This window comes from Dendrobium catenatum, unplaced genomic scaffold (genome assembly GCF_001605985.2).
Source record: "Dendrobium catenatum unplaced genomic scaffold, ASM160598v2 fragScaff_scaffold_743, whole genome shotgun sequence".
Classification (NCBI taxonomy): domain Eukaryota; kingdom Viridiplantae; phylum Streptophyta; class Magnoliopsida; order Asparagales; family Orchidaceae; genus Dendrobium; species Dendrobium catenatum.
In genome coordinates, this window is record NW_021319205.1 from 1,520,665 (window position 1) to 1,541,339 (window position 20,675).

At 34.3% G+C, this 20,675-nt stretch overlaps 1 protein-coding gene across 5 annotated transcripts; it reads left to right on the plus strand.

Annotated features, from left to right (window-relative positions):
- Positions 1–724: 724 nt before the first annotated feature.
- On the plus strand, positions 725–20,455 carry LOC110099438. Of its 5 annotated transcripts, none has more exons than XM_028696425.1 (6): positions 727–1,039; positions 4,563–4,669; positions 7,630–7,743; positions 19,545–19,628; positions 19,881–20,007; positions 20,096–20,455. In XM_028696425.1, the coding sequence occupies exons 1-5, from the start codon at positions 811–813 to the stop codon at positions 19,935–19,937; spliced, it is 591 nt and encodes a 196-aa protein (XP_028552258.1). In that variant the 5' UTR covers positions 727–810; the 3' UTR covers positions 19,938–20,007; positions 20,096–20,455. The 5 variants fall into 5 exon arrangements, with proteins under 5 accessions (XP_028552259.1, XP_028552258.1, XP_028552257.1 ...); XM_028696424.1 differs by having other exon boundaries at positions 728–1,039; positions 20,089–20,455; XM_020826578.2 differs by having other exon boundaries at positions 731–1,039; positions 4,566–4,669; positions 20,089–20,455.
- Positions 20,456–20,675: the final 220 nt, after the last annotated feature.

Sequence of the window (20,675 nt, forward strand, 5' to 3'; positions counted from 1 at the left end):
TGGAAAAATTTATTAGGAAGGTGATTCTAAAATTATGATGAGAAACTTTTTTAAAAATATTATTATATGTATTATAAATATACAAAAAAAATAAAAATAAATTGAGATCTCTTTTATTCATATCATATTTTAATATGTCTAATTGTAAAAGATAACCAAGTTTTAAAAACCAGATTAGATTGGTCTTTCCAACTTGTTCAAATGTGAACCGATCTTAAGGTTGGTCCGCCTCATCCTCAAAACTATTTCTATATCAAATCGAGCTGAACTAGTCAGAATTGCCTGTTCAACTAGCAACCGGTCCTGATTCCTTGAATAGATGATTTGATTTATAAATGATTTAAATAATTAAATAAATTAATTTAATATACTAAAAATAAAAATATTAAGTAAAATTTGGCATTTAATAATTTAATTTAAATTTAAAATGTTTAATTTTAAATAAAAATATTTCAACTAAGTATTTCACACTCCACTCCATATGAGTTCTTACTCTATCCAAACTCAAAAGATAATATATAATGTAAAAATTACCAGGAGACAGTTCCCTAAGTGAACTGGGGAGTAAAAAGAAATTTGCTATGCTTTTGTTATGTTTTTTTATATTTTTGCAAATACTCGATAATAAAAGTAATTAATATACAATGAAAATTATATATTAAATACCTCTTGGAAAAAATAACAGTAAAAAGCATCGGGACGCAACCTCACGTCCGGTGTCCCCACAGAATAATTTGCCCAGCCCAGCTCTTCCTGTATTAAACTCTCTCAGAAGAATTCTGCACCACAATCGGAGAAAATCCGAGGGATATGGCGTTTAGAACTGCTTTGCGCCCCGTCCTCGTGCTGACGGAACCGTGGAGCTCTGCCCACCGTCCGGTGCTGACAGTTTCCCTTCCGGCGCAACTTATCCGGCCAAGAGTTAGGGTTTCGACCTTCGCCCCTTTCATGCGGTGCTCTCGTAGTGATGTTCCCTCCCCGGCCTTTTCTCAGGATGAACAGGACCCACCGCAGGAGGCTGTGCTCAAGGTCATATCCGGTCAGTGCTCCCCATAGTGATTACCAGTCAAATGCTTGATTCTCATTAGTGGCATTTCTTAAATATGTTATTCTTCTGTAATTTCCTAGAGACGACTTTTTTTTTCAATTTTCATTATTCCTGCCATTTATGCTTGTTTTCTCGTTGATTAATCTTGTTTCTTGCTTGACTATCGAGTCATTGATAAGAAGGTAATGATGCAATAGACCCATAGATGCTTGCACTGGGGGAGGTTAATTAGCAATTCCTTGATTCATTTTTCTTACTGATTCTCAGTTCTGAAGGAAGCTTTGAATGTAAATTTTTAAGAGATTGTTGCTCCTAGAAAGCGTGGATGTTATTACTTCTTTAATTGAAGAGGTCGACGATATGCTGTAATCTGATGAAATTGGAGCGGATGAATTAAAGGCCACCTGAAACTGATGTAGTTCAAGAATTTTTGATTAATTCCAGCATTTCGTGCATTTGTGCCTCCTTCCATGGCAGTCTGAGTTGCCTATTGATTTGCCTCTTGGATACAAGAAATTATTCTTATTGGTATGTCCGTATGTGAGAGGAGCAACTGCTGAAGGACTTGATGGACTTCATTACGTACTTGTAACTCTAGTTGGGAACGAATGTTTGATTTTAGTTTGCTAAACACATTTTAGGGGCTCACTTGATAGATGATTGGTTGATCCCTCGCAAAATATGAATGATCCAATTGCTAGCTCAGGCAATTTTTCTATTTGGGTGCAACAACTGTCTTGAGATTCCAAGGAATCTTTTTATTGTTTGGCATAACATTGACAAATATCGTTTCATATACTCCTATGAGTCTTGTCTTACTATTTTGGACATGAATACTTGTTTGATATTTTACGTTTATTTGACAAACTTTTTGCTACATATCCAAGGATTAGCTAAGATGGCTTATGCATTGTTTGGTTTGTTAAAATAAGATTGAAGAGTAAAATGGAATACAATAATAAAATGAATGCAATGTATTTGAAATATTTATAGTTATTTGTATGAGTGTAAAATAAATGCAAGTTATTGTTTTATGAGCAGTGATGGGGGTTAGTTAGCGGTGAAAATAAAATTCCTCAAAAAGTAGGCAAGTTTAGATTATAGAAAAAATGAACTGCAGTGTAAAAAGAAATTTACCAAAACTTTAATTTTTTTTTCTCATCATACCAAAGAGCAAAATTTTTAACTCTCCTACATTTGGAATACTTTTTATTCCTTTTTAAGCAAACCGAATCGCCTTTTAATTAGTCTTGGACCCCACTAGGCTAATAATGATTCAAAACTTTTAATCAGCATAGCAAATTTAAGTCTAACCATACTTGTCAGTGGTGAATGGCGCACCGCGGTGCAAAGATTCCCGTGGAGCCATGGCGCATAGCGCACGACTCGGTGCGTGCCTTTTTAAACAAAACACACAATAGAAAATAATTATAAAACATATATTCATTATTATTAAATACCATTAAATAATAAATAATAGGTTGATTAAAGTAAAATTCAGACATAAATATCCTGTTGAATAGCAAAAATGATGATTTTAAATCTTACATAAAGTTACATCAAATAGATTTGAGTAGGATTTAAGCATAATTTATCCTAAATCCCACCTAATAAAAAATTATAGCTTTAAATCTATTATGCCTGCTCCCATGCCGGCCCAGGAGGGGTTGGCTGGACCAGTCTAGGTCTATGCTCGGCGGAGGTTAAACAGGGAGATGTGGGTGGAACTCCTGTGGGCCCCATGATGGGCTTAATGCAATTTTTGGGAGGAAAGATTTGAATGTAAGGGCTGATTAGATAAGTTCTAATTCTCCTTTGATGTTTTAGGGGAATATGAGGGAATTAGGATTATCTTGAATTGGAATGAGATTTGAGATCTAGGGTTCTTTTGCTTTGGGCTCTTGGCGTTGCCGGAGATTTGGAGAGTTGTTCTTCCTCTCAAATTGAAGAACAATTGTATCTTTGCTATTTACTTCTATCTTCTAGTGGAATACAAGTCTATACTTGAGTTTTTCTCTCAAATTTCCCGGGATTGTGCTGTTTTCTTGCTGTAAACAGCAGATTTCTGCTGTTTTCCTACTGTGGACAGCAGTATTCTCGCTGCTTGATCACCGATTTGGGTTAGGGTTGCTTGCGAACTCAAGTATTACCTTAGGGTTACTTGCGAACTCAAGTATTTCCTATCAAAATCATACAAAAAAATTAAATCCTTTAAGGTTTTTTATATTTTATTAATTTGAAGATTAATTAATTAATAATTGATTATGATATTAATAAAAAAATTAGTTATAATTTATAATTTAAAATTTATAACATGTTAATGAAATAGCGCGCGCCATGAGTGCATTGCGCCATGCGCCATTGCCCATGCATGGCTCAATTAGCACGCGCTATTTTGATGCGTCGCGCCGCTCCAAGTAAATAACATCATATATGCGCCACGCAAAGCCGTATGCCATGGCACGCGCCATTGACATGTATGAGTCTAACGCTATCTAGAACAATTTTCTGGTGATTACGTGGCTTTTGGCTAAAATCATGTATTGCAAACCTTTGTTATTAGTCCATGCATCAAAATTACCATAAGATTAATCAATCGGTGGGACACAATGCAGAGAAATGGTTAGTTGGTACCCGAGAATGAAAGATGCTATTCAGAGAAAGCTGAATGAAATACATGGAAGCAAAACAACATAATCAGAATAAATTATACAAAAAAAGAACAGTGCAGCTTTTATGCCATGTTAATATATTCCTGGCATAATATTTTATCTTTATTAGATTTGACTTATGTTAAGAAAGGTAGAGGTAAACTTAAAAAGACTTGGTTTGAATATATTAGAAATGACCTTTATTTATTAGGTTTATATGAGAATTTAAAAATGATTCATGTAGCCAACCCCACATCACGGGATAAAGGCTTGTTGTTGTTATATTTTGTTTGGCTGCTTGAAACTAAGATAATAAAAAATGCCTTTTTGTGGCAAATAAATGCATCTTAAAAGTTGAATGGGTGAGATGCCTGCATCTTTTCATTATTTTCGTATTACTTGTTTCCTCAACACACATTTAAGCCGTACATACTCTGCACTCTGGTCCTCTGTTGATTTATGTTTTCATGTATAAACCATTTCGAAGGTAAATGTGTTTTTTTAGCATCCCTGAACATCCGAAGGAACCCTGCACTTTATCCAGAACTGTGAAGTGCGTGCTGTTTTAGGCTTTTCTATGGATTGTCAATATGGTAAGTAGTCACATGCCCAACTCTTCTTTGTTAGAACCGATGCCTTCATTTGCTATTTTCCAATGCGAAAAAATTGGTTTGGGGGAACATATGATGTTTTGAAGTAACTCTATGGACATCATATTTTAGGCTTAAACCCTATCCTCAAAAAAAAAAAAAAAAAGAGAAAAAAGGAACTCATATTTTTCTTTCTGATATGCAGTATATGCTTCTCATTATATTCTTGTAATCTACTTTTGTTTATGTTCTAACTACTGTCAGAGTAAATAGCAGAAGTGTCAAAGTCTGAAGGAAGAGTTTCTCAAACAACAAATGTGATTATTGGAGGTACGGTTAAGGATGATGCTACAAATGAATGGCTTGCTTTAGATCAGAAGGTATTTTCCTATTGAATCTTTTGATAGTTTCAACTTGACGTTATTTGTTTGACCGAATTGCCTTATTTGCCTAGCCTGCTTTTCTCCTTGTTTAAATGCTTTTGCATTTTGAAAGTTTCATTATAGATAGGTACTTGACCTTAATTTTTTATAGGTCACAAATATGATCTTCACTTTTAGCCATTTTATTTAGCACTAAATCTTTATAGTTTCTAGTTAGTGGTTGAGCTCAAATGTTTTTTGCTGCGGTGATGTACCTGTGCATATTGGACACATTACTGTTCATATTCATCAACCCTCACACGAATGCTCCGTTCTTCTGAGTTAACCTTCAGTCCATGCTATACACCATTCAATATAGAATTCATTGTGCTTTTGACACTTAACACCTGTATTAAAATGTGTGATAGCAGACTGACTGCTACGTTGTTATTCCAAGTCATTAAATTGGTTTTCATTGACCTTGATGTTTCTTGAGTGTTTCTTTAATAATTTGTGTTCTAGAGAGTGGCCACTAAGGAATTTTTGTATTCTTAACGAATTTCATGGCTTGCTTAGCTTGCTCTGATCAGCAGCAGCAACAACAACATCCAACCTTTATTCCACTAAGTGGGGTTGGTTACATGAATCGTTTTTCTCCATTGTGTTATGTTAAGAGTCAAATTTTCATTTAAATCTAATAAAGAAATGTCATTTCTGATATTTTCTAACCAAGTTTGTTTATGTCCACCTCTACCTTTCTTAGCATAAGTCAAATCTAATACTTCTACTTTACTAACTGGTCATCGGAAGGCCACTGTTTTATGTGACCAAACTATCTAAGGCGACTCTCTCTAACTTTATCTTCCACTGGAGCTACTTCAACCTTTTCACGTATATGCTCATTTTGTATCCTGTCTCTAAGAGTAAAGCCACTCATCCACCTGAGCATCATCATCTCTGTAACACTTAATATTATGCTTCTCTTTTAATGGAAAACATTCTACACCATAAAGCATTTAGGTCTCACCACGATCTTATTGAATTTTCCATTAAGTTTGAGGTGGACTTTTCAATCATACAATAAGCCCGATGCATTCCTTCACTTCAACCATCCAACTTGAATTCTACTAATAATATCTCCATCTATTTCATCATTACTCTGAAGAATGGACCCAAAATATCTAAAACGTATACTTTTATTAATGATCTGATCGCCCAAAGTCACAATACCCCCACTAGATCTATTATTACCAAAACTACACTCCATATATTCAGCTTTAGATGTACTCAAATGAAAGCCTTTAGATTCTAAGGTTGACCTCTATAATTCAAGTTTTCATTTAACTCCCTTTCTAGTCTTATCAACAAGAAGAATATCATTAGCAAAAAGCATACACCATGTATAACCTCTAGCAAATGTGTAGTGAGATCATCCATGACTAAAGCAAAAAGATATAGGCTTAAGGCTAATCCTTGATGTAATCCAACTTAAATACGAAAATACTTGGTCAAACCATCTTGTGTTCGAACACAAGTAACGACACCTGCATAAATATCCTTAATGACTTGAATATAAGCATTACTAACTCCTTTGTTTTCCAGAACTCTCCATAACACTTCTCTTGGAACTTTATTATATGCTTTCTATAAATCAATAAATATCTTATGTATATCCTCCTAATTCTCTCTATACTTCTCCATCCAACCTCTCAATAAATGTATAGCTTCCATATTAGACCTACCAAGCATGAATCTAAATTAATTTTGAGAAACATTAGTATCATGCCGCAACCGATGCTCTATAACTCTCACCCATAGTTTTAAAGTATGACACATTAACTTAATTCTTCTATACTTCGTACAATCTACTGGAACACCTTTATTCCTAAAAATAGTAATCAACATACTCATTCTTCCTTCATCTGACATCTTTTTAGTCTTCAAAATAATATTAAAATGTTTAGTAAGCCAAGAAATTCCTTCATCTTCTAAGCATTTCCACACCTCTATTTAATATTATCAAATCCAACAGCTTTTCCTCACTTCATTTTCTTTAAAGTCTCTATAACTTCGGTTTTACTAATACACCGATAAAAATAAAATATTTATTTTTATTTAGGGTGCTAAAGTCACTAATGTCAATTCAATTATCACAATCTTCATTGAAATGTTTAGCAAAATTTCTCATCCACCTTCCAATAAAAGTACTTTTTGATCTTCATCCTTAATACACTTCGCTTGAACTAAATCCTTACTAGTTCAATCTCTTTGTTTGGCTAACTTATTTATATATCATTCGCCCTCCTTAGTATCTAATCTATTATATAAATTATTAAAAGCTAAAATCTTTGCATTGCATATTGCTTTCTTAGACTCTTTACGAGCCTCTTTATATCTTTCCAATTATCAGAATTTTCAGAATTTTTTTATCTAAACCAATTTTTAGAACAAATTCTTTTTATTTTTAACCTTTTCTTGCACATTTTGATTCTACCACCAACTATTTTTACTATTAGTAGCTTTCCTTTCGAGGTGTCATAATTCAGTTTTACTTGTACATGTTTAGTCGGTTCACACATGTGTAGAGTTTGCTAAAGTAATTTTATCATTAGGGTATTTTGCAATTTTCTCATTTGGACATATTGCAGAGAATTCAAGAATCAAAAGCCTGCATTGCAACACTAAAGCTTTTTTCATTGCTCATATACAATTCGTTTAACTTATTGAAAGATCTCTTTTATGCTCTCAATATCAGTAAATCTAATATGAAAGTGTTTTTGACAAATGTTTAGTAAAAAACAAAAAAAGTTTGTTAGTGTGGCTCCAGATCATGAACATAGATATTCCCTGAACTTGAAACATCTTAATTGCTGTAACACTAGCTTCATATAAAGATGTATTATGTCAAGCGTTCTTCAACTTGTGGATATTTAGCAATTTTGGCTTCTTTTATGTGTTTCCTCTTCCTGGTTGTACAGGTAAACTCATATCCGACTGTTAGAGGATTTACAGCCATAGGAACAGGAGGTGATGATTTTGTCAACGCAATGGTTGTTGCTGTTGAATCTGTACTTCATGAACCAATTCCAGAGGTTTGCTATAGTTGTATTCTTGCAAAGTTTTGTTTAGTTCATGTATCAAGCATTTAAAACACCAGTAATATTCATCTGTATCATAAAACATAAGAAGGATATTCTTAACTCTCATGAGACAAATTAATCTCGACAAAGACTGATATCTCCATTTGGCTTTTTTCATCCAATGACTACTCGTTCTCTGTAACTCTTTTTATTCATTTCTGTGGATGGACGCGTCCATAACCTTGCGATTCTTGGATTTGGAGGCCTATTGTGTTCATCTAAGGACTGTTTTTTTTGTTTGGACTATCTTCAAAATTCATAGCAATGAATTTTTGCTTAACTAAGGTATTATTAATCTGTTCTCTGTGATGCGTTAGAATAAATTGGAAGATGACATCCATAATTTCTTCAGTTGCGTCCCTATTTTAAATATTTAGGAGGCTTTATAATATAAAGTGCTATCATCACCCCTATCAGTAGCTTACATATATTTTTTTCCTCAAAGAGGTGAATTTATCAAGAAAGGTTTTTGAGGGCTTTGTTACGTTTTCTTCTTTTACTTCCATCAAAATTGTAACGTCGATCAAAATTGTAACGTCGATAGATTTGGATCGCTTTAGTTATGAATGATGGGTTACACACTCAATCAGAAAAGAAAATATAATTGGTAGATGAAATAAGGTTTTATTTATTTGGAATGGGAAATACCATGGGGCTTTGACCAATTGAAACAATATCCACTAGCAATATATATTAGTTAAAATTGCCCTTCTTTTTTAAACTTGGAAATGGCATGCCAATATAATGCAAGTAGCCACTAGATAGTTAATCCTTTTGGAGGTGAAATAGTACGTCATGAAAGTTGCAAATATGGTGGCATTGAAATTTTTGGAGGTGACTAAGAGTAGTCAGTACAGCTCTCCTTTTGCAGGTGGAGATGAAACAACCTAAATTTGATGATGATGCAACACAACGAGGCCATGGAGGCCACTAAATGTAGCTCCATCTATCCTGTCCTTGATATTGAGATAATATGACCTAAAAACTACTACAAAGCATTGTAGGGATGCTGTGGATGAAAATGAAGTTGTTCAGATTAGTCTTTCCATAGATTTTGAGATGGCATGACCAAAAGATGGCAATTGATAATGCTGAAAGGTTGTGGAGGCCATTGGATGTGGTTGGATTGATCCTCTATTTGAGATGGATATGGTACGACGTAAAGGATGTCTGACATAGAGTCAGCAGGTGATTAAAAGCGGTCTAGATATCACTCAAAAAGGAGCAGGGACTAGGAGATCGAGAGTTGTCATGTGACTAGGAGTTAAATAATGAGTCAGTCCTTCTAGAAAGTGGTGAACTCGGGTATATTCAATGATATATGATTGTAGGTTTAGTCAAAGGTGGCTCTGCTCTTGGATAGAGGGAGACATTAACTAGTCGAGCTATGAGATATTACATCAAGGGACTCTGAGCATCAAGTTGCTATACACGTTAGTTAGTACATATTAATAGATGCTAGGTAATGGGATGCCAATGGAATACGAGTAATTGACGAACAACATATATTAGATAATGATGGCTGTTGGCCATCAACAGTTGTCATGTTACTGGTAGATGATAAGTGGTTAGTAGAAGGGTGATCCATAGATTATCAGTGAAGAGTGATGGAGAGTGTTGTCTGTCAATTAGTATTGGGCAATTGACAGATTATGAGAAAACGTTGGCTCTGAGAAGTTATTAGATTTAATAAACTAATGAGCAATGGATGTTGGGCGGCGATGAGCATTGGTCGATGTCACATGTCGGGTTATAACAACCGATAGATGGAGGGGTACTTACAATATTTTGAATATGAAGAGGGCCGTCTGATAAAGTTTGTGTGGTGGGGTTAAGGCCTGGACAAGGGAAAGATCCTAGCATGCTTCTAGGATGACAAACTTTTAGGAGAAGATAATGTTTGATTCATAGCCAACACCAAAAGGTAAAGAAATTTTATAGGGCTATAAAAGTAAAAGGTGAGATCAAATATGTGACACACCTTGTGCAATGGATCGATTTTAGAGGGTTCAACAGTTAAATGTGCATCTTTTGGAGCATTCTTAGGATGTGTGACCTTTTGGAAAGTTACACCAAGAAGTTTAAAATGCAAGGTTTAGCCTAGAATGGAATGATCTATGATAGAATTGATAATACTTATCATTTAGTTACCTTGGTCATATTAATTGGTATCAAGGCTAGAGCTCATTTGTTACAATGTTTAGTTTGGGGACAAATTATTTAGATGTTCGGAAGCTTGAGATATCTTGAATTTGAAGAGAGCTGTCTAATAGGGATTGCAAGCAATGATCGCTAGGGTTGAGGCCTGATGAAGGACTGAATCATGTCAGGTTTTGTAGATGATAGGCTTTTAGGAGAAAAGAGGGGAAGGTGTGAAGTGAGCCTGATCCCATATGAGAAAGGCTGAAAATGTTACTTGCTTATGCAAGTAAAATGTTGGACCAAATATATGAGGAACATTTGTTATAAAGCTCATTCGTTTGAGTCGCTTAGCCCATGGGTTAGGTGGCCAACAGAGGTAGATGCTACTTATGAAATCTTTGACCGATGAATATATAATATTGCTTCAAAGTTCTTAGCACTATATGGATTGATATTCTGACAATTGGATTTTTTAAAACTCTTTCGAGAAGCTTAAGACATTCAAATTAGATTTGTTTCTAAGTTCGAGAGTCACCAGTTACAAGAGCTACAATAATTTTGGGAAGGTATGAGGATTAAATTTTATGGTCATTTGTAAATGGTGATAAGAAGTTGCTGTTTTTGTGTTGAAATGTTTGACTTTATCGAAAGCAATTCCAAAAGCTTTATGGATCCAAATTAAGGTTAGTGAAGAATGGTGATGGTGGGCCATAATATTGGTATTGAAATATTCATCTCTTTTAGAACAATTTAAAACCATTGACAACTCATATGCAAATGATATCCCTTTTTTTATGTCGAAATGTTCTTTGTGAGAACGATCTAACATCGAAAACTGTTTGCAAATTAGAGATTGGGAGATATTGTGGAAACTCTAAAAAGTTTTTATCAAGATATGTGAATTATGCTAAATTTAATGAAATTTGGGCCGATTAGACACCACCATGCTTTTGGCCGTGAAAAGGGGCTGATCTCCTTCGGGCCTCCCCTGGACATAGTTTTTCCACTTGTATATGACTAAGGAAGACTATGGCTTGGCTATGCTTGGTTTGTTGTTTTCTTCATTCATTTCAATTAGTTCAGTACCTGAATATGCTCAAATTTTGGATATTTACTATCGTTGGAATTGCCACGATGAAACTGTTGTTTGGGCTATAAGTTTGCAAAACCTAGATGTCATTATTACTGGAATTAATTTTTGAAGACTTCGAGATCTCAAATTTAGTTAAAATTTATGTTTGATCAAAAATAGAATTTTTGATGACTCATTGAGCATTTGGAGTGAAAGGAATGGTAGGTGCATTTCTCATTAACAAAGAGATGAGGATGTCCTTTGGTTTTGATGTTATCAATCAAGCCAATTTTTGGATCAACAAGCAAAAGGGAGAAAATCATCATAATCAACAAATTATGAAAGTCATTTTTTTACCAATCAAAACCTACTTTTTCCTTGAACTATGCAAGCGTTTTTTGTTCTCTGTTTTGCTGTTTTTTCTTTGATCTTGTATTTTTATCTGTAATTTTTATTCATATTAATGTGAAGTGTTCGCCTAGCTTTTTAATTAAAAAAGGCCACCTCTAATATTTCATTATTTTTGTATATTATTGATCTATTTATGTTAATTGTAAACCTAATAGCAGGAGTAAGTATTATGTGTTCTCTTTCCCTTATAATTAATCAAAAGTATTTTAACTTAGGGGTAGTCAGTGAGTAAAGCTTAACATGCACATTATGATTTGCTGTTATGCATTACAGATTTAATACATCAGGCACTTCTGAATATATGTATTTGACATATTGAATTAGAAAGTAAACCTTCAAAATTTTTCGTAAAGGCCACAGGCATGCACATACAAGCGTATGGGAATTGTAATAATTAAGATAGGATTTTAATTTGTGAATTGTATTTTTCCAAATTCTTTTAGTACATAAAATGAATATTTAAATTGAAGAAAATCATCCTGTATGGCTATGGAAATTGTATTTACTATAAATTTAGTTATCTACTTAATGTATTTAAATGTGCTATTTCAAGAGGTTATGCATGCTATGGACGTGGGTGCATAAACCTGTTGATACATTAACAGCAAGTAATGCGATGACTTAATAAATTTATAAGTGGGAAAAGAAAGGAGAAGAGGTATACAATCTTGTCCATTGTTGATTATAAGTTAGTTGCTTTTCACTTGACACGTAGGGCTTGTTCGGCTGTCTTTAAGCAGATGTTCACATAAATTCTACATTACTTTTTCTGATGAGACTCTTCCCATCTTATTTAAGCTTGTATGTGACATTGTTAGTAGAAGCAGCTTAGAAGATTGAAACATATGGTATTCCCTAGATGACGGAATCATGAGATCTTGATCGGGTCTATCTCCATCTCTCACAAACGACACTAAAACTTCAGATTCCTAAGCTACATTAAAGTGATTCTTCCTTAATCAAGAGTTTTCTCCTATAAAGTAGTGTTAATTAACTATGAGAGATTGCGCTCATAGGAAGGACCCATATCTAAATAAACCTCGATGCGAACCTCAGGGGAAATCTGGTTCATTAAAAATCAATCCGCCTTAAGGAAATTTGAATCATAACTATGAAAAATAGGATTCATGCCTGAACATCATTTTTTTCTTGAGTGAATAGATTTCTGGCGACTCCGTAGGGGAATACTTCTCCCTTCATCTTTGGATGAATTATTAAACAAATTATGTTTTAGTCTTAAGCATTTTAAACATCTAAAAGATGTTCTTTATGTCAAGTTAATGTTTCTTTATGCAATAAAAATCAGGGTAAGGGTTTGAAAGCTAGGTTAACTTAAATTCTTGAAAGTCCTATGGTAGGTTACTAAAAATGACACCTGCAACAACATAGTGACTACAAAGAAGGATCGAGGGTACATTTCTCTCAAGATGTCATTAACATTGGACATGCCAGTGCCACCCTTCAATTTGGAACTGTTTTTGAGGTTATGAAGTTCTTTCATGTCAATGACAATGATGAAGCTGTAATGACTAAAGCTGACGAAATGTAGCTCCAGTGGCGCCAATGAGCCAATTTGCTGAAGGACCTGATATAACTGTGAATGTGAAAGGCCCTAATAAGATCTTAGTGTTTTCAAGACTATCAGTGGCACTTTCTGTGAATCCCACCACTCAGAGAAGGGCCTATGAACCTTAAGCCGAAGTCGGTCACCATTGATCCAACTAAACAAAGCATGAATGAATTTGAAGTTCTGAAGGAGTTTACTTTTACTCCTAGGAGGCATGATGCTGAGGCCTCTATCTCTAGTGCCAAAAGGTTACAGAAAAGCCAATGCTTGCTTTCGATACAATGGTTTTGAGCTAACAACTTCTCTTAGCCAAGAGCAATCGCCTCAATTGGAGGCCAATATCCCTACTAATAATGACTTCGTGCTATTACGGTGGGTAAAAAGGAACAGTTTCAAATGGGGAGGTGAAGAAATTCTTTTGGGAAGTTCCCCGCCAATCACGATAGCCGCAAAAGAAGGAAGATTCAGTCTCTTCCCGCATATATAAAATATTGAAGGCTATCAAAGACAAAAAATTATAGAGAAAGTTGAAAAAGTCTGTTAATGAAGCAATATTCCCAAATGCAGTCCATTCCTGAAAAGATAAGGTTTTGAAGAGACCTTATTGACAAAATATCAAGTGCCCTCCCAACTATAGAGAGTTGAGAAAATATCCCTCTAGCATTGGTTAACGCCCATGTTATGGAACAAAGTTGTTGAGAAAACTTTGTAAGAGTGTCTGTGAAAGATTATGATTCGAAACATGATAAGCAAAGGTCCCAACGACTTTGTTAGAAATCAGTTCCCTCAGATGCGCTTGCTAGGTCAAGTAATGAATATCGCCTAATATCTGGTGCAAATCTTGATGGTTTGGTGACATAAAACAGCGGCCTTCCGATGACCCGGTTAGGAAAGTAGAGTTATTAGATTTGACTTATGTTAAAAAAGGTAGAGGTAGACCTAAAAAGATTTGATTATAAAATATTAGGAATGACCTTTCTTTATTAGATTTAAACGAGAATTTGACATTTAATAGGACATAATGAAGAAAAAGGATTCATGTTGCCGATCCCATGAAGTGGGATAAAGGCTTAATGTTGTTGTTGTTGTATCTGGAGCAAATCTTGAGAAGCGTACTACTATAAGGTACCACCACATTTGGGTTCCAAAGGAATCGAATCTCCCTAAAAATGAACAGCCCAAACATCGTGACCAAAGGTCATTCTCTAATAAAAGGTCCCTTGTCAAGCACACTTTATCAAATAAGGGAAAATCTATTATTTATAATGAGTCCTTTGACTCTTTAATAATTCATTGGAAATAATGGTTTCAATCTGAAGAAGACTTCGAAGTAGATGAAACTTATAGTGAAGCTTTATGGGATGGAAGAGCTTCTCCTAATGACAAAAACAGTTCTTATGATGATGTTGAAAAAACATGATATATTGATCCCATGGATGTTGAAGTTTTTCGAATGGATGATCATATTCCTGATCAACCTAATAAAAAGGTGTATACTCGAAAAAATATCACCTCAAATTTGTAGAATGAAGAACAAATGTGAGGTAACCTAGAATAGGCAACACCTATAAATAGAACACCTCCATAGTTGGAAGAAGTTGAGAAGGAAGAAATTGATGAAGTTGCGACGAGATTATGGTAATAAATGCAATCTCCAATAGAAAAAAATATTAGGAAATTATCTGACTACTAGGCAACATGATGAAATAACTATTTGGGCAGCTTGGCCTGATAGCTACAACTGGGCAACCACAGACAATGCATCCCCAAAGAAATGTTGTTAATCCAGTGTTTAATACTGGAGACATTCAAGCTACTCTTCTTGGTGCTCTAGTCACTCTTGATAATGGATTGGAACTCCATAAGAGCTGGTACTGACAATACCCAAAGAAGATGAAATGGTTAGTAAAGCCCATGTTGAAAATCTTATCAGTCAAAAGGTTAAGACGATTATTACTTTTGAAGCTGCTGAGGCCTTAGTGGGTAAAGGTTGTCCATATCCTGCGGAATACAATCAAGTGAAATATCTAAAGGGATATGTTATAGCGAAATTCAATACATTCTCTGTACTAAAAATCCCGGGCAGCACCTAGCCCAATTCAAGGCTACTTATAATCTTCTAAAAAATATTTCAATGCTACTTGTGACAATATTGGGGATAATGATGCCTTGTTGTTACGTCAGTTTGCTAGTAGTCTTATTAGTACGACTTTTGAATGATATGTTGAGTTATTAAATGACTCAGTTAAAATATTCGTCTAACTGAAAATAATATTTGTCAAAAGATTTGCCAGCGCAATTAAAAATGTGACTAATACAGATCTTGCTCTTGAGAAGAGAAAAAAATTCATCCGTCACTACGTATATCAGAAGATGGAGAAATCTCAGCATGAAATGCGAATAACAGCTCACTGAGAAACATGTTGTAGAGCTTCTAATGTGGAATATTGATGATCAAATAGTTCCCTATCTGGCAATGGCTATGATCAACAACTTCAAGAAGATGTTGGATCGTGTAGCCAAATTCAAAAGATTGCCAAAGCCTAGAAGTTTTGGTTTCAGCTACAACAATAACTCCTTTGACAATAGGAAACAAATCAGAACTTATGATCCAAAAGGAATGAGGTAAATATTACATTCACTTATTTCTCTGACAAGAGAAGGGGAATCAACAGATTCACCTAAAATAATAAAACAATTTAATGAAAGACAAAGAGCCCCCACTCTTCATGAGAAAATAAACAAACCATATATTCTTAAGAAAAAAAAGGAATGTATGGAAAATATTTTTCTACATGCACTCAAAATCGGTCTCCAGCTACTGTAATCTCGTTAACCTGAGCAAGCTGGTTTGATCAATGATCCAAATTATTGCCCATTTCACAAGATCACAAGTCATCCAATTGAAGACTATTTTATATTCAAGGAATGGGTTTAAAGAAGCTACCAAAACAATGAACTCATCTTGTCAGATAGTTTCTTAGTTAATCTCAAAAGGGAGAAGACTAACTTATCTCTTTTATATCATGCCAAAGTGTAAAAGATGATAAGGGAAAAGTATCCCAAGAAGAGGAAGGTGGTTGGGAAACCTTCATATCGAAGAAAGCCATATGAATGTTGAATGTTTTGTTGACTATCAAAGACATTCATTAGAAGAGTGCTTTGAAGTTGGAGGTTGATCCAAGACTCTTCTCTTTGACGAATTGAGTTGTGAAGGGGCTCAATTTCAAACAAAAAGAAATCTTTAAAATATTTTAAAAATCAAAAGGAAAGCAAGGTTCTACATCAAAATATCTAAAACCAAAGATGAAGAGATTAGTGAAAAAGATGACTAAAATTCAATGATACATTGATTCAATTAATAGATAACAACAACCTCCTAGGCGACCCGTCAGGCTAGAAGAATATATGGATGACTTGCATCTTGATTCAGAGTTGGTTGAAAAAGATAGTATTCCAATGGAAAGTTGTCGAGCCATAAGTTGCCGAAGTGAAAGAGCTGTAAGAGGACGCAATGCACTTCTTATCCACAGGGCTGATGTAAAAATTCCTTCTAAGGATAAACACATTGTACATCATCTTTCATTGATTCAGATGAATAATTTCACTTTCCTAATGATGAAAATGATAATAAGAGTAAATAGCTCCTAAAGATAAATGCCCAAAGCTCAGAAGTAGTTCATATTCCGAAGAAGTTGAAAATTTGGCAAATTCAAAAGACTTTCACACCGAGGCTAGATCATCTAAAGAGGTGATACAAATCTTACTAATAAGGGGAAAACATGTTCTTACTCCATCACAAAAGAAAGTAAAAGATCAGGAGAAGAATATTCAATTCAATGACGCTATTGTGTAACAAGATTAGCCTAAACTCTTGATTGTTAATACAACTTTGGATTATATTTTCTTGACCCATCTATGTAAGTTGCTTGCATTGCTAAGCATCTATGATGCCCTCATCATGTCTAAGGACATCCTGAAAAGGCGCATTAAAGCTTTGCAAAATCCAAAGCAATATGAGTTATTTTTTGCAGAACAAATCATGAGGGAAACTTTCTATTCTCATAACATTGCTACAATCACTTTTGTGATAATGATATGCTTTTAGAAACAACAGATCACAATCAATTACTCTATATTACTATGGAGAGTAATAATATTCAAATAAATAGAATTTTAATTGATCCGGGCTTCTCTGTTAATCTGACGAGTCTTTAAATGCTCAAAGGATTATCCCATAATTTTCAATATTTGAACAGAAGTACGTATTCCTGCAAGGGTGCAATAAACAAGGACAAAGGACCTTAAGATCCTTGGTTTTACCACTAAGCTTTGGGGAACTGTACACAAAGGTTAGATTTCATATGATTGATTCTAACACTTGTTACAAGGCACATCTTGGAAGGCTGTGGTTCCATGAATATGGTATCGTAGCTTCAACACTTCACCAATGCATGACAAACAATCGAGATGGTGAAGATCATTTAATCAATGGCGATGAACAACTATTTTTGGTGCATGAAGTTAAAATCTATGATGATGTCAAGTTTTTCATAATGCGAAAGCCAAAGATTGACTCCTTTCCAAAAATTCAGACTGCTACACTTGATAAATAAAATCCAAAAGATAAAGACAAAGATGAATTGAAGTAAATTAGATCAATACCTCGTCTCGGTAGTTGATACAAAGGAAGAGGATGATATTTTCGAAACTTATAAATCTTTGATTAAAGGGAAAAAGGATGGTAAATACTCAAGAGTTTATTATGCTTATTATGATTATGAAGCTAATCATGCAAATAAGATACGAAATAATTCTTCAAGTGGAATGAGTAATGAAGAAGAGGAAGAATTCCTCTATTAACCTAAAAATAATGTGAAGCCTAAAATGAAGGGGATCTGGCCCAGTTCCATAACTAAGAAGTTGAAGAAACTCTCCGTTTCATCGATAAGAGCATCTGACTCTCATATATCTACAAACATCATAAAAATGGTACCCATGCTGGCAATAAATGTTAAAACTTTAACTTCCTCATTGAATCCAGTATGGAAATGTTGAAAATCTTTTGTCCCACCAAAGAGAGGTCACAATGAATTTGAAACCTTTTTCTACAAATCAAAAGGAGTATCAAGTCGTACTCTGCATGAAATAGAATGGGAAGAGGAAGATAAGTCGCCAATTTTCCCTCAATATACTATACCCCTTATAAAAAGGCTTATTGAAAGAAATATCATCTTTATGCAATTAAATAAACAAGCCCGTTATTTCAGGAATTTCTGGCAGAATGAACATGCGCAAAAGCCCATTGGACAGGGTTTATCTATAACATGGGGTCTTGACTATACTCAATCTTCATGTCTTACATGAGTAACATCCTACAACATTACAGACAAAGATAAGGAACTACTCGAATATGAAAATCAAACTGAAGGTCTAATTGTGAATTTAAAATAAGTTTGAAAAGTGTTTATAAAGGTTAGTCAAACTAAATGAAGGCTAGCTCAAAGAAGTAAATTTGGGTGCAGAAGAGGATCCCAAACCCACATTCCTTAGTGCTAATATCTCGCATGATAAAGCAAAAGAGCTGAAAATATTACTTCTTGAGTATAAGGATTGTTTCATAAGGAATTATACTAAAATGCATGGATTATCACCAGAGGTGGCATTGTATAAACTCTCCATTGATGCCAAAATGTCCCGTGTGAAATAATCATCCAGACGAATGTGACTTGAGATTAAAAAACAAGTCATTGCTGAAACAAAAAAGCTTATTGAAGACGAGTTTATTTGAAAAGAAAAATATGCTGACTAGATCACTAATATTGTTCTAGTAAAAAAAGAATGATCAAATCTGTGTTTGCATTGACTATTGGGATTTTAATGAGGCATGTACAAAAGATGATTTTTCACTACTGAACGCAGAATTTATGGTTGATAATGCATCAAACAATGATATGTTTGTATTTATGGATGGATCATCGGGCTATAATCAAATTAAGATGGATCCAAAAGATAAGAAACACATTTCATTCCAAATTCCCATTGATATATATTGTTACAAGGTGAAGTCGTTTGACTTGAAAAATGCTGGGGCCATCTATCAAAGAGCAATGACTTGAATATTCAACGATCTTATATATAAACATGTCGAGTGCAATGTTGATGACTTGGTTGTAAAAAGTAAAGTTCAATATAAGCATGTAAATGAACTTATAATAGTATTTGAAAGAATTCGAAAATTCAATTTAAAAAATGAATTTACTAAAATATGCTTTTGGTGTTTCATCCAGAAAATTTTTTGAATTTATTGTATATCATAGAGGAATCGAAATCGATCCCACTAAAATTAAAGCAATGATGAAAATGCCACCACCAAAAAATTTTGATGCTATATTTATTGGCGTTGGTGGAATAAGAAATTCTTCGAGTAAGGTGCATGTAGCACTCATTCCTTCAGCTTTATTTAGAAGATTCTTTCTATTGATCTTTTCTTTTCTCATCGTTATCCTTGGTACTAATTTTTTTATTTTCAACCATATTTTATGGTTTTACTTTGAACAGGATCGGGTGACCCATAAGCTATCTTCAAGGGGAAAGTACGTGTCGGTTAATATTGGACCTATTCGTGTGGTCTCCAGTGAGCAGGTTTCTTTCAAGTTTTTTCCGTCTTCTATATTAAGTGTCAAGTATTTGCATTCAAGAAATGAATCCGGTAAAATAGTGTAAAATTATTTTACTTGATAGTTCATTTTCTTAAGAGTCACGCTGCAAACTATATTCTTTCAAATTTGATCTCATTTATTTTGTTGGGATTTAAGTCACAGGAGAACTTGTGCTGTTAATTTAATTTCATTTGATCTGTGCGCCACCTTTCACGTTTGGTTTTTTACTTTCCAGGTCCAAGCTGTTTATAATGCCATGAGAAGAGATGAAAGGATGAAATACTTTTTATAGATTCGTAGTACATTCATATGTCGAAATACCTGCTTCTTTGTATATTCTTAATGCGCTGTAGCTCGTCCAGGTATGATGCTTACTGACTTCCATGACATCCTTCGCAATTCTTTCACTGATGTATCCTGAACTGATCGCTTGATTGTTACAGATAATAGGTTATCGGAACCAAGCAATATTTAGGAGTTCAAAGCATGACCCAAAGGAATGTGAAGACATCATCATTGGGAGTCTTACTATTTATTTTGGCTAAATATAATGATGTTATTCATGTTAACACATTCATTCAGATGAAGAAGAGAAAGGAGAGGACTGGGAAAGAGTGATGTATGGATAGCCTTGGGGGATTGCTCTAGTTATAAATAATGGTGAGAGATTTGCTAATGATTATTTTGCTTCTATACCACTTTTTTTTTTTGCTGGGGATAAAGTGTGCGCTAGTTTCATAGCTTTACTATTGTCACCATGTTGAGAGATAAGAATTCTTATAAAGAATGCATCGCAAATTCTGTGAGGAATAATACTTCACATCATTACTTCTGCAATGAGATTAGGGACTTAGCCCAATTCATTAAACAAAAATGTGGTTACAAGTGTAAAAATATACAAGAAAAATTCAAAAAGAAGCTACACGAACAATCACAAAACAAGAACTATGCTCAGCTACAGGAATTACAAAAATAGGTGGCGAGACCACCAAAACATATATTAGAATTCAACAGTAGAGATGGTAAAATT